General features: G+C 45.8%; 1 protein-coding gene across 1 annotated transcript in view; it reads left to right on the top strand.

The window, feature by feature from the left end:
• LOC148832634 (scavenger receptor cysteine-rich type 1 protein M130-like) overlaps nt 1-13,081 on the top strand; it is a 31,626-nt gene that overhangs the window by 7,795 nt on the left and 10,750 nt on the right. The window contains exons 9-14 of the mRNA XM_088918134.1: nt 3,642-3,748; nt 7,171-7,482; nt 8,299-8,613; nt 10,480-10,794; nt 11,080-11,400; nt 11,891-12,205. Coding sequence (XP_088774260.1) covers nt 3,642-3,748; nt 7,171-7,482; nt 8,299-8,613; nt 10,480-10,794; nt 11,080-11,400; nt 11,891-12,205 — 1,685 coding nt within the window. The remainder of the gene's footprint in view (nt 1-3,641; nt 3,749-7,170; nt 7,483-8,298; nt 8,614-10,479; nt 10,795-11,079; nt 11,401-11,890; nt 12,206-13,081) is intronic.

Below are 13,081 nucleotides of genomic sequence, written 5' to 3'. Positions count from 1 at the left end.
ACTGTTCCTAAGGTTCTTAAGGTTGAGCTCTCACGAAGAGAAAACGTGGTTTTGCTATAAGGGAGAGCTCTAGACCTAGGTGTGATTGTACAAGGACACTACTGCCTAATACTTATACCTGGAAGGGCAGAATGTTTTTCATGCAGAATGTATCACATTGTATGTGTGAAAAAGAAAGAGGGGATGTAGATAGAAAATAATAAGTCCTCTTCTCAGATTAAAGGAGATCTAATGATGCTGACTACACTCAAGCGTCTTTCTCAGACTAGGAAAAATCCCCAAAGCCAGAGATATTTAACATTTGAAATACAATTGGGTGTCTTCTAGATTCCTAGAAACATAATGGAGCTGTTTATTTTTTAAAAAAAAATCAGCATTGCCATCAAAACAGCCTGTCGCTGGTTTAGTCTGGTCTAGGTTCATTCCCCATTACACAGATTCATATCCTGATGTTTGAGTCCCTGTACCTCTGTTAGACTGACGCTTTTATTCCACACTGGGAAGGGTGGCAGGGCTCCACTTCTGAAAAGGAAAAATGTCAAAATATCAAAATCAGGGATCCCCAACCCTGGTCCTTATTCTTCTAAGTCACCCCTAATCACCTATTTATAGATCAGGAAGAGTTATTTAAGAAATTGATCAATAAAGTAATGTTTTGATGAAGGGAACACTGGTCCTTGAGACCTGAAGGATATTCTGATTTTTGTTCCAGATGATGTGTAAGCGAACATCATTCAACCCCCCGGTAAAATTGTTGCAGATAATTAAACGCCATCTGTAAAAGCTCTCCACAGCCAGGGTTTGTTGTAAACTGATATAAAGCATCCATCACAAGTTTAATGTAGTTCTGATTCTAAACAGAACCCTTTACTCAGATGAATATTGTCAAATTCAAGTCACTTTGCGTCTGTCAAAGCAAACAATTTTATTGTCTACATTGAGAAGGGTTATAGGTTTCCAGTTCTGGTAAAGAATTACAGATTTAGGAGTTACAGTGATAGGAACATGTCTCATTGGAGAGCTCCTGACTCCGGGTATATTGTGTCACAAGAAAATACATAATATATAGCGATCTCAGAGCATGACACAAAATTCAATTTCCTCTTGCTTTGCCTTATGGAACAGCTTTGATAATCCAATAACAAGGGGATCTATATTCATGTGTGATACATTTGCCACACTATCTGTAAAACAATTTGTGACCAATTGATTGATTTCAGACAAGCACAGACGAGTGTAAAAGATCTATGTGTGTCCTGAATGTACTCTGTCAGCTCGTGCATATTTTTAATTTTTAATTTTGCTTGCAATTTTGCTGTTCTCCAAATAACACAATAAAATTTGCTCATTGCATTCACTCTGTTGTACTCCCTTCACTTTTTGGCAAATAAAAGGAAAATAGAAATGATGAGGCACTGTTCTTAGTAAGGAAAAATATCAGAAAAATGATTTATGCAGTACCATTCAGAACTCTAAAACCTCCTATACAGACAAGTGAGAAAATACAGATACAGTACTTCACTTTAATCCCCAGATTCACTCAATTTTTTCTGTCCCTGAACAGATAACTATTTCCTCTTTGGCAGTATATTACAGATATGATGGGTGGATTATATACATCAATGGAGGGGACATGCATGTGAAATCCATCGGTTTCGCTACAAACACCCTTGTGCAGGCAGGTCGAATGTCAGTGCCAGACCACAGAGAGCAAGAATAAGATAATAACAGGAAGACAGTGCAGGTGTGAAACTTGACTGTTACCTCAGGAGCTGCAATTAGTTGCTAGTGCCTTCAGTGTCTGTGGGCATCCAGGTTCAGAGACCCTGCTCACAGCGAGGCACAAGACCTGCCTTTAAAACATGGAAACAAAGCCCTTAAAAACCTTCTAGACTGAGTTTGAAGACAAACTCTCCTTTCTGAACCTGAGAAAATGAGTGCAACCATGTAAATAACCAGGCTAAGGTGAACAAGACCAATGGGCATCACAATCACACAACTCCAGTCCTCAAGGGTCACTGTCCAGCAGGTTTTAATCTCTGGTTAAACAAGGAAAGGCTGCAATTTGTCCCAATAAGCAATTAAGGAGAGTCCAGTTAGGTCATTAAAGGTTAGGGTAAAAAGAAAGCCAAAAACCTCCTAGCTCCCCAGGACTATGGCTTCCCTGCAGGAAAGCCATAACAAAAAGTAACGAGGGTGCTAGGATGTAGCGTACAAATTGAAATCAAGGGACATTTAAATTGCATAATGCACTAGTAAAGTCTACTGTATACAATTTGGATAGTTTTGGTTGCCACATTATACAAAAGAATTTAATACTCTGCAAGCAGTCCAGATGAGAGAAACCATATAGATTCCCAGGGGACTGTCTTACACCTACACGCTGAAGGAACTGAGTCTCTTCAGTCTGAAGGGAGTGTCCCATACTGACAGGCTGAAGGAACTGAGTCTCTTCAGTCTGAAGGGAGTGAGTCTCTTTAGTTACAAGAGTGTGTCCTACACAGCAACAGGCAGAAGGAACTGAATATTTGAACAGAGACAAATAAGAGAGGACCTGATACAAGTATTCGAAATCCTTGAAAGCATCAACAGAGTTGACCCAGTGGATTTCTTTGAAATTAACATCCAACCATTTTCTAAACTTGGGGGTGGGGTGTGGGGTGGAGTCTAACCTGGCAAGAAATGGGTGCAAGTTGGTGATAGACTCCGGACAGGATACCAGTCCATCACAGATACAGGAGGCACCCACTCACACTAGAACCAATTTTACAAGACAGCTAAGCTATCAGTGTGTCATTGGACTGTGAGAAGAAACCTTAGAACACTGAAAGGCCATCCCAGGACCTGAGCCCAAGACCCCAGCGCTGTGAGGCAACAACACTAACCACTGTGCCGGTAAGTACCACCGGTACCACCCTCTGAATGAACAATGAAACACAAAACAAACTTTTTTTGAAACAAGCCACCCAACCATGTAGCTGAAACCGATCTTTACACATTTTCAAAAAACAGCTGGATGAGATTAGCATTTGTTAACTAAGATTTGGTAATTAGCTACTAAGTACTCAACTGGCTAGCTGGGCTGAATGGCCTCCCGTCATTTGTGAGCTGTCCTACAGTATGTTCTTAAAATCTGAGTATCTCTGAGACCTGCTGAAGCATGGGTTCAATATTTTGATTCATTTATTTTGTGTTATGGAATACACATATTTTATTTGCAAACTTTCTAAGGATTTTTTTAATTTAAAAAAATTAAATCTATTGAACCAGAAAGCTCAGGTCTGTGAAGCTTGTAGATGCCTCCGGTCCTTTCCTTCATTTTACAGATCGCAGCACGTCAGTGAAATAAAGATTTTTTTCTGTTCTGCGTCTTCCGTATCGAGCTAGCTGTCTCTGCAGGGCGGACCCTTCAGGTGGAGGGAGGTGTCCTGAGAGGAAATCATGATGCCGTTGCCGATATATATGGAGAAAATGGAAACGGGCCCATTTGATTTGTCGGTGTGCTTGTCTGGGGGTTTCCTGCAGACGATCCGAAAAGGCAAGGCTGGGTGTGATTGGTGATGGATGGGGGAGGGCTGTGCTATAGTGGGGTGCTGGGCGCAGAGTCTCAGCTCAGTTGCCCCGTGGGCTCGGGTGTGAAGTCAGGGGTCTGGGCTGCAGTCAGGGGAGGGCTGGTCCGTCCTGACGATGATGGAGAGCCGCCTGTTCGTCTTCGCTCTCGCTGTCCTGGCGCTGCCCACCTCAGCCGGTAAGTACCATAGTCTTCCTCCTCTCCAGCCACTAAGGGACTTGAAGATACTTTATAAAATAATATATATATAGTTGTAATATCGTTGCTCTGTTCTGCCACGAAGCTTGTCCTCACTCTTCATAATTACAATGCTGTCCTCATTCTCCACTTCTGCAAGGTCACAATATGTGCTACTTGAAGACATCCTTTCTTTTCAAATTGTAAAAAATTCATAGGGTTTTCTCATCTTGGGTCTAGTAGGATAAAGACAACACCAATGAAGGAGAGGTAATAAACTCAGAGTCAGGCACCGAGAAGTGTGCAGACGGGCTTTTGTAAGGCATAGGGGGAAAATTATAAGGTTTCCAGAAAATATTTGTACCTCAGATTTTATATACTGTATATTGCTGGGAATAGGGGTGCATTTGTTCACAATATAATTTAGAGACATGTGGGATACCTGCACTTGTGAGTTCATGCACAATAAACACACAAACAGTACAGGGGTTCTGGGAATATAAGAGTTGTGTTGGTTGATTTGGGAATTTTTAATGAAGTTAATCGACAGGGGAGGCGAGTGTTGTTAATTTATTAATTGCTGATGAATTATGAATTCTCCCGAACCCAGACTGGAAATGTAGCAGTGCTCTCTCACGTTCGGTGGCAGCTCTTGAAGCCTTTTAAGAATATTTCCCCATGAAACTACGAATTTCAGATATTGGATTGTCACTCAAAACGAGCCAAAAAGTATTAAAATCTTTTGGAATCTGCAGGAGTTCCAGCTGCTTGTGAGAAGATGTATACAGTCATCCCATTAGACCCTGCTCATAGAAAAAACTGTAAAATCCAGATTTGTGACTTAAAATCACTTCAGTAGCTGTTTACAGTTTATTTTTTGCCATTAATGTGTTTGTTTTTTAGGTCATACAGATGTCAGGATTTCAGTGTTTTTGTGAGAGAAGTTTAATTTGTGGGCAAGGTTTTAGTTTTGAACCACTAATGTTTATGGACATTTTATGACTGAAATTAAAAATTGATTTCAATGTCAATTAAAGACTTAAATTCATGTGATGTGGTTTGATAATAGTAAAAATAATAATAAATTCCTACATTTGAAAAAGTAAATAATTATACAAATTAAACCATTTAAACATTAAGATGAAAAAATTACAACAAAATAATAATGTGGAGTGTTTGACCCATTATAAATATACTCATTATTTCCCATTATGAATTACTGCAGTTATTGTGCTTTCAAGCACAAAAATCACCATTTAATTTGATTTAATGAACTGATTAAAATGTATTTTGGTCTAAAGTAGTGCCACTGTCCAGTAAAATACAGTAGTGAGGGCTATAAACAGTACTATTAGATATATATAACAGTAGGCAAAGCACAGCTGGAGCTCTTCAGTAGTGAAACTACCCCAGCCACAGTTTAAAACTAATTGCAGTTCACTTCTTGAGTAGCTTTTACAATTTTCACAAGAAGGATGTTTATAAAGGGGACTGTTGTTAGCATTGCTGCCTCACAGCACTAGGGAGCTGGGTTCAATTCTTGGGGTGTTTCTGCACGTGGAGTTTGCATGTTCTCTCCATGATCGTTTGGGAAATTGGCCCCGGTGTGTGTCTGTGAGTGTGTGTGTCTGTCTGTCTGTCTTTCTGTCTGTCTGCCATGCAGAGTGTACCCTGCCTTGTGCCTGTTGCTTGCTGGGATAAGCTCCTGCTCCCCTGCCGGCCTGTATTAGACAAAGTGGTTAGAAAATGGATGGATATATCTAAACAGGGCATTTTTCAGTTGACAATTCACTGGTGCACATTCAGGTGTCCGTTGTCTGCAGAAATAATGAATTAGAGCAAATACTGTATGTGAAGTTTGAATATATGAAGATATTCAGTTATTTGGTCTGTAGCAAATGCTTAAATATTAATTTCAAGTACAGGGCTGGTACAATTCTAGTTCATGGCTTTATCAAATGAAATAGCAATCAGTAGCCCTCCAGGACTCCAGAGGAACAGTGACCCTGCACATGATGTATGATCTATTTAAGATTAAGGATGTTAAATATTAGCCCAGAGAACCCCTGGTCCCTGTTCTGGAGGAGGCGCTGTGTCTCCAGCAGGGTGTCCAGTGTCCAGTACCAGCAGGGCTGAAGATTCCAGTTCTAACTCTACAGTCCCAGTCTCCGGGCTGAAGATTCCAGTTCTAACTCTACAGTCTCCAGACTGAAGATTCCAGTTCTAACTCTACAGTCCCAGTCTCCGGGCTGAAGATACCAGCTCTAACTCTACAGTCCCAGTCTCTGTGTTGAAAAGCATCTTTTCTACTAATAGCCACTTTGACAGAGCGCAAGCTGTCTGTTTTCCCACCACCAGCGCAGAGGTGCAAACCACATTCATGTGGCTGCTCTGCAAGCCTCCCTGCTGAAGAACAGCTGTGCTGTCACTGCGCCAGCCGCTCTAATGCAGCCTCTGGGCTGACAGCTCCAGCCCCACCAATACTGCACAAAGCCCAGGGCTGAAGACTGGCAGTGCTGCACTGAAGGCTGCTGGCTCACCGACACAGCCACAGGGATTTAGACTGCAGTCTCAGGGCTTCCTACACACACCTCTGCTGCTCTCTTGGCTGCATTGGACAGGACCCCTATGGCAGAGCTGTGTTATACAAAGTTCCAGTCAGTAAATGATTGTTTAATTATAACTAATTCCTTACACTTATATCACTTATACACTTACTCTTTCCTGGACACTCCACTCAGAGCACTTTACAGGTAATGGGGATCCCCTCCACCACCACCAGTGTGCAGCCCCACCTGGATGATGCACCAGAACACTCACCACACACCAGCTGTCAGTGGGGAGGAGGGCAGAGTGATGAAGCCAGTTCAGAGATAGGGATTATTAGGAGACCATGACTGGTAAAGACCAGGGGGAAATTTGGCCAGGACAACAGGGTAACACCCCTACTCTTTTCAAGAATCACCCTGGGATTTTTAATGACCACAGGGAGTCAGGACCACAGTTTTATGTCTCATCCGAAGGACGGCGCCTTTTTACAGTGTAGTGTCCCCATCACTATACTGGGGCATTAGGACCCACACAGACCGCAGGGTGAGTGCCCCCTGCTGGCCCCACTAACACCTCTTCCAGCAGCAGCCTTAGCTTTCCCAGGAGTCTCCCCTCCAGGTACTGGCCAGGCTCACTCCTGCTGAGCTTCAGGGGGCTGCCAGTGAGCTGCAGGGTGATATGGCTGCTTCCTGAGTTTAACTTTGACTTGTGTGGGGTGTGTCTGTGACCAGGGCCCAACGCCCCATGCGGCATCACAGCGTCCTTCGGGGAACAATGGACTCAGACTGAGGTCAAGGCCCAACACTACTCTCAGCACCCCAGGAGTGGTGCCCTGTGTGCAGTGACTCCCCCTCTCCTCCCTGTCCCCCCAGGCAGTGATGTGAGGCTGGTGGGCGGCACCAGCCCCTGTGCGGGGAGGGTGGAGGTCCTGCACGCGGGACAGTGGGTGACCGTGGACGGGGAGGGCTGGGACGCGAACGCCTCGGCGGTGGTGTGCAGGCAGCTGGGCTGCGGACCCGCCGTGACGGCGCCTAGCGGGGCGCACTCCGAGAAAGGATCGGGGAAGGTGTGGCCGAGACGAGCCTCCTGCACCGGGACAGAGCCAGCCCTGAGGGACTGCAGGTTGCGGGAGGTCAAATACTTCGTCTACAATCACGAGGCCGACGCTGGAGTGCTCTGTTCAGGTAGGGGCATTGAGACGCCTGTGGTGCTCTTCCATCCTGAATCACCCACTAAGTGAGCAGATTTCTCTTGATCGGTGATTCAGCTCAGCTCCCAGAGGGCCTAGATTCCTCTTTTCGTTTTCTCTCAACCATGTTCTCAGTTACATAGTTAACTGTCTGATTACCTTTGTAATAATACTAACCAGGCTCAGGGGAGATTTACAGTTTACTGTATTTTTAATTTTTGATTTTTAAAAATCCTTATATGACTAATTTAAAAAAGAATTAGGTTAATTGTTTCATTGACTGCTCAGTTTGGAACATAAACCAGAAGTTGTTGGCTCTCCAGGAGTGGGGTCTGAGACCCCTGATATAAAGCAGGTGATTCCAGTCCTGGAGGGGGCACTGTGTCTACAGCAGGGGGTCCAGTCCTGGAGGGGGCGCTGAGTCTATAATAGGGTTGTTCCATTCCAGTCTTGGAGGGCCAGCGTGTCTGTGGGTTTTCATTCCTACTAAAGAACCATCAACGACAGTAAAGGAAACACACATTTGTTAAATTTTCTTATCTTTCAACAACGTGCCTGGGCAACCACATGTAACGAACAGCCTCCTGTCCTGACTGGAGGATCTCATCCAGCTGTGTTTTCAAAAAAGCCAGGGTATCGGCTTCAACAACATGACCGGTAGCTTTCCTGATGTCAGCCCTGCTGGCCAGACTGAGCCTGTGTCCTTAACACAAGCTTGGTGCCGCCGTCAGGTCCTATACTCTCGAAGCAGTCTCGGACAGAGCCAGTCACTGTGCCCACCCATCTCCGCCCCCTCTGTCTGGATGTGCAGATCACCTGGGCGTCAGGCTGCGAGGAGGCGGGGGACGCTGCTCGGGGAGGGTGGAGATCCAGCGGGCGGAGACCTGGGGCACCATGTGCGATGCCGACTTCGACTGGACGGACGCAGAGGTGGTCTGTCGGCAGCTGGACTGCGGGATGCCCTCAGAGGTGCTAGGGGCGGCTCGTTTCGGCCGGGGGCAGGGCCGGGTCTGGGCGGAGGAGTTTCTGTGCCAGGGAGACGAAGCCCTGCTCTACTCCTGCCCGAAAGCAGCAACTCAGAGCCTGAACTGCAGCCATGACAACGACGCGGGACTGGTGTGTTCCGGTAAGATGGGCATGTTTGGGGCTTTTTAGGAGGCAGGATTTCTTGTCGAAGGTGAAGTCAGCATGTGAAGTCCTTAGTTATAGAGGTAGTGACATCATTGTCCTTAGTCAACAGATGAAGTTGTGAAGGTGGTGACATCATTGTCCTTAGTCAACAGATGAAGTTGTGAAGGTGGTGACATGACATCATTGTCCTTAGTCAACAGGTGAAGTTGTAGAGGTGGTGACATCATTGCCTTATTCAATTAGTTTCCATTTAGCTTATTAGTCCTTGATTTGGTAGTTACTGTATTTTCCCAAATATTATTTTCAGTGACACTGTTTTTTTCAGCCTAAATCTACCATTGGGGACCTATAAGAAATCTAAAGTAATATGTTGCTTGACATGCTTTGTTTCACACAAGAAGGCAACTCTGAGGATTCTTTTCAATGCCTAACAGCAGAAAAAAAGCTCTCTAGCAGTGCCTAAAGGTTTTAATAGCAATTGCAATGGTTTTTATTGTCATTGCTTACAATATTTTTATGATTTATTTATTACATGCGAGAAATTTAATTCCAGGTCCAGTCTTCACAAAACATTATGTAGAATTTTTTCAAATTGATCAATTTGTCCCAAATGTTTATCCAAGCTGGTAGGCACCTAGGACAAGGCCTACAAAGCATTTGCAGCTACCTGACATGCCTAGAATTGACAATTCTGACCTCTGAAGACCAAAACAAAATTTCTGCCTGCTGTTTTGTTTTTTTTTTTCATATGTTTGTCTGCTGAGTGGACGCATTAAGAAATAAAAGAAATTTGACTCTTCACACTCAAAGCCGAAGGGGTTAGCTTCGTTTCTTTCCATTGAAAAAAAAAATCAAAATCAAAAGAAAAAAAGGCTGTGCTTGGTTACATCATGCCAGAAAAAAGCCCAGCAAATCCAGGGAAAGCCCCAGCTCAAAATTCTGATTTTGCTGAATGTCAGCAAAGCAAATCATTTCAGAAAACCAAGATCTGTTGTGTCCATAAATCCTCAAGTTAGATTTCAAGAGCAATGGGATGTACCTGGGATTTTGATATTAGAAAATTGCATGCAATCCCTTTTTTCATATTACTAGAGAAACAAAACATGGAAACTGATTAAAAAGTTAAATAATTTCTGACAGGACCTTGCCAGGAATCTATTTTTAAAGATGAGAGCAAAAAAGTAAGACATCAACAGTGTAAATTTAGAATATACAGATTAAAGATTTTGTTTTCATGTTAGTTAATTGATTAATTGGATGATTGACTCAATGTTACTCTTTATGGGTTCCCTTGGTTTAAACTCAAAGTATCTGCAGGGACAATACAGTGAAATACAGAGAAATACAGGGACACAATAAGAGTAATACACAATAAATTATTTATTTCTTGTTCTCTGGTAGGAACAAGCACTTGCATCACTCAGGAATTGACACCTGGGCATTATTTCCATTGTAATTTCCCCAGCGACACAGAAATATAATAACACAGGAACGGTTGCATTCGAGAGGAGACCATCTGACCTGTCCAGCCTGTTCAGTATTTCCTTGATCCTGGAATCTCATCCAGGATGTGGTAATTAAGGGTGAAAATTCCTAATATCACTCCGAAATAAGGTGCATTTCAAGTATAACTACCTCACTCTCTCACCCCCCCCCACACACACACACACACACACACACAAGGGGGTGTAGCTTGGCAAATCTTCTTTACCGATGTTGAATACCTGCCCTGTGTCCAGGCCAAGCTGCTGTCTTCCCCTACCAAGGTCTAAGCTAACTGGAACCTGGGGTTTCCTTGAGACATTCGGCACTGAATGTCCTTGATGTTGGAAACCTGGGATCTCCCTTGTCGTTGGCACAGGGTACTCGGACTATCGGCTGGTGAACGGCAGCGACTCCTGTTCCGGCCGGGTGGAGCTGCGGCTGCAGGGCGAATGGGGCACAGTCTGCGATCGGCACTGGGGCCCGAGGGACGCCAGCGCCCTCTGCTGGCAGCTGCGCTGCGGGGCGGCCCTCGCGGCCCCAGGAGGAGCCAGCTTTGGAGCAGGCAGTGGCCCGGTGTGGAAAGACCATTTCAACTGCGACGGCAGCGAAGCCCACTTGAGCAAGTGCCCCGTCTTCTCCCTGGGGGAGGGCGCGTGCTCTCATGCCAGCGACGCGGGAGCCGTGTGTTCTGGTGAGAACGAGAACTCACGCGCTCTCCTACGGAATCAGCAGCGCTGGCTCCGAGTTTGAATGCCCACAGGCGACGCAGGACTGAGACCCTTTCTGCTTTGATCTCGCAAACCACTCTGCAGGAAGTGGGTGAGATTAGGGTCTGACCTCCTCCTGCACTTTTGCTGTCATCTCCATTTACCATTCTGTTTCCCTCAATGAGGTTTTGCCTTCTGTTGCCTGTCCCTTGAGGGCCGTCTCTCCTGGCACACTCACACAGTCCGGGTTGTGATCGTTGTCGCTGTAGGGTCGTCGTTCCCGGTGCAGGATGTCCGGCTGTCGGCGGGAGCGAGCCGCTGTGAGGGCCGGGTGGAGGTGCGCCACGGCGGGACCTGGGGGAGGGTCGTCCAGGACTCCTGGGGCCCCGGAGAGGCCTCTGTGGTGTGCAGGCAGCTGGGCTGTGGCGCCGCCGTGGACGTCTTCGGCTCCTCTCAGTACGGGACAGGCGAGGGCAGCGTGTGTCTGACCGGCATCCGGTGCTCCGGGGGAGAGTCTCACCTGGGGAACTGCAGCTCCCCCCGGGCACAGCGCTGCAGGACCGAGAGCAGCGTCGCCGTGGTTTGCTCACGTGAGTCTTTCCTGAGACTGAAACTTTATTTATCTAATTGAATAGGTCGAAGTCTAATTCAGTAGGCGTTCCCAAAGTTCAATAATTTGGTAACCCTTTGCCCCGTGTGAAAAAGGGTTTCACAGTGTGGAAGACCTGCCTAAGAACTGACCGCAATAACAGTCAATCTTCCACTAGAGGCCACCAAAAGCTCCTTTTATTCCTGTAAATAGACTCACTGGGTGTCAAGTATTTAATTACTGGATTACTGGTCATGAATAGAGAAATGCACCATCTTTTTGTAAAAAAAGCAGACTGAGAAAGCAGATAATAAATACTCTTAATGAGAGCCTGTTAATGTCTTGTGCAAGGGTTACTTCTTCAGGTTAATTAACAAGTAATTTAGAATTGGAATGGATTATATTTATGAGGCGTCTTTCCACAATACTGCTCATTAAAGAGCGAACTGCCCTGATTGGACCTGTACTGATGAAAGTGTCTCTGCGCCCAGACCACAGGTCCCTGCGGCTGGCCGGGGGACCAGACGGCTGTGCCGGGAGGCTGGAGGTCTATCACCGCGGCTCCTGGGGGACGGTCTGCGATGACTCCTGGGGCCTGGCGGACTCCCAGGTGGTGTGCAGGCAGCTCCAGTGCGGGACGGCCCTCGGGGACCGGGTGCAGACCTCCTTCGGACCGGGGACCGGACAGATCTGGCTGAACGAGGTGGGCTGCGCGGGGAACGAGTCGTCTCTGTGGGAGTGTCCCTCGGCGGGCTGGGGACAGCACGACTGCGGACACAAGGAGGACGTGGCGATCGTGTGCTCAGGTAGGAGAACCAGAATGACTTCTTACATCTCTCAGCTGCTTCCCAGGTCCTGTAGAGTCCCACTGTATGGAGAAGCAGCCCACTGAGATAGGAAATACTTTAGTTATTTTTTAGTGGATATTTGAAAATATAGTATATCCCACTGGTGAAGACAACTGCACCACTTGACTGTTCTTAACAACAGAAACCAAGAAAGCAGAAATCTATTTTCAAATGTCTCTTCCTACTTGGATAAACATAATCACCAGAGGGGCCCATATCTAGAGGTTGCAAGAGATTCTGTCTGAATCTTCGGACTCCTGCACACGGGGATTCACAAAACCCAGGTCCACAAAAGGACTTCTTCTCATACTCCAGAAGCCCAGCGATTCCTCGCCTGAATTGAGTGAAGTCTGTTCTGACTTCTTTCTAATTCTAAAATGCAAGAGGTTTTGTCTGTGACAGTTCACAGAGTAACAGGGTTCTTGTCCGGAGTAGTGTCCATCACAGCCAGTCCCTTACTGCCTGATGAACTACATTTTCCTTCCTGTGTCAGAAAAGACATCTGGAGTAAACCACACCTGTTAAAAGCACCAACTGTGTTGAAAAGAATACTGTACATCAAGGGTCTTGGAAGGCCAGTGTGTCTGCAGGTTTTCATTCAAGCTTGGACTTACCAGTCCTGAATTACCTGAATCAGCTTGTTGTTGGCTTAATTGGATCAGTTTAACAGCTTCTCCCAGCTCTTATACTGACCAGCCCTCCTGTGGACTCCTGGGGACAGGGGGCTCCTGGTGTACAGCACATCACAAATCCTGTAGGCTCGACCAGGACAGGGACATACTGTAGGTGGAGCCCTGAGCTCTTAAGAAAATTGGCAAGAGCGACAACAGTCAT

The sequence above is a fragment of the Atractosteus spatula genome, chromosome 6 (assembly GCF_055471065.1).
Source record: "Atractosteus spatula isolate fAtrSpa1 chromosome 6, fAtrSpa1.hap1, whole genome shotgun sequence".
Taxonomy (NCBI): Eukaryota; Metazoa; Chordata; class Actinopteri; order Semionotiformes; family Lepisosteidae; genus Atractosteus; species Atractosteus spatula.
The sequence above is the reverse complement of the archived record's forward strand: the minus strand, read 5'-3'. Positions and strand labels throughout refer to the sequence as shown.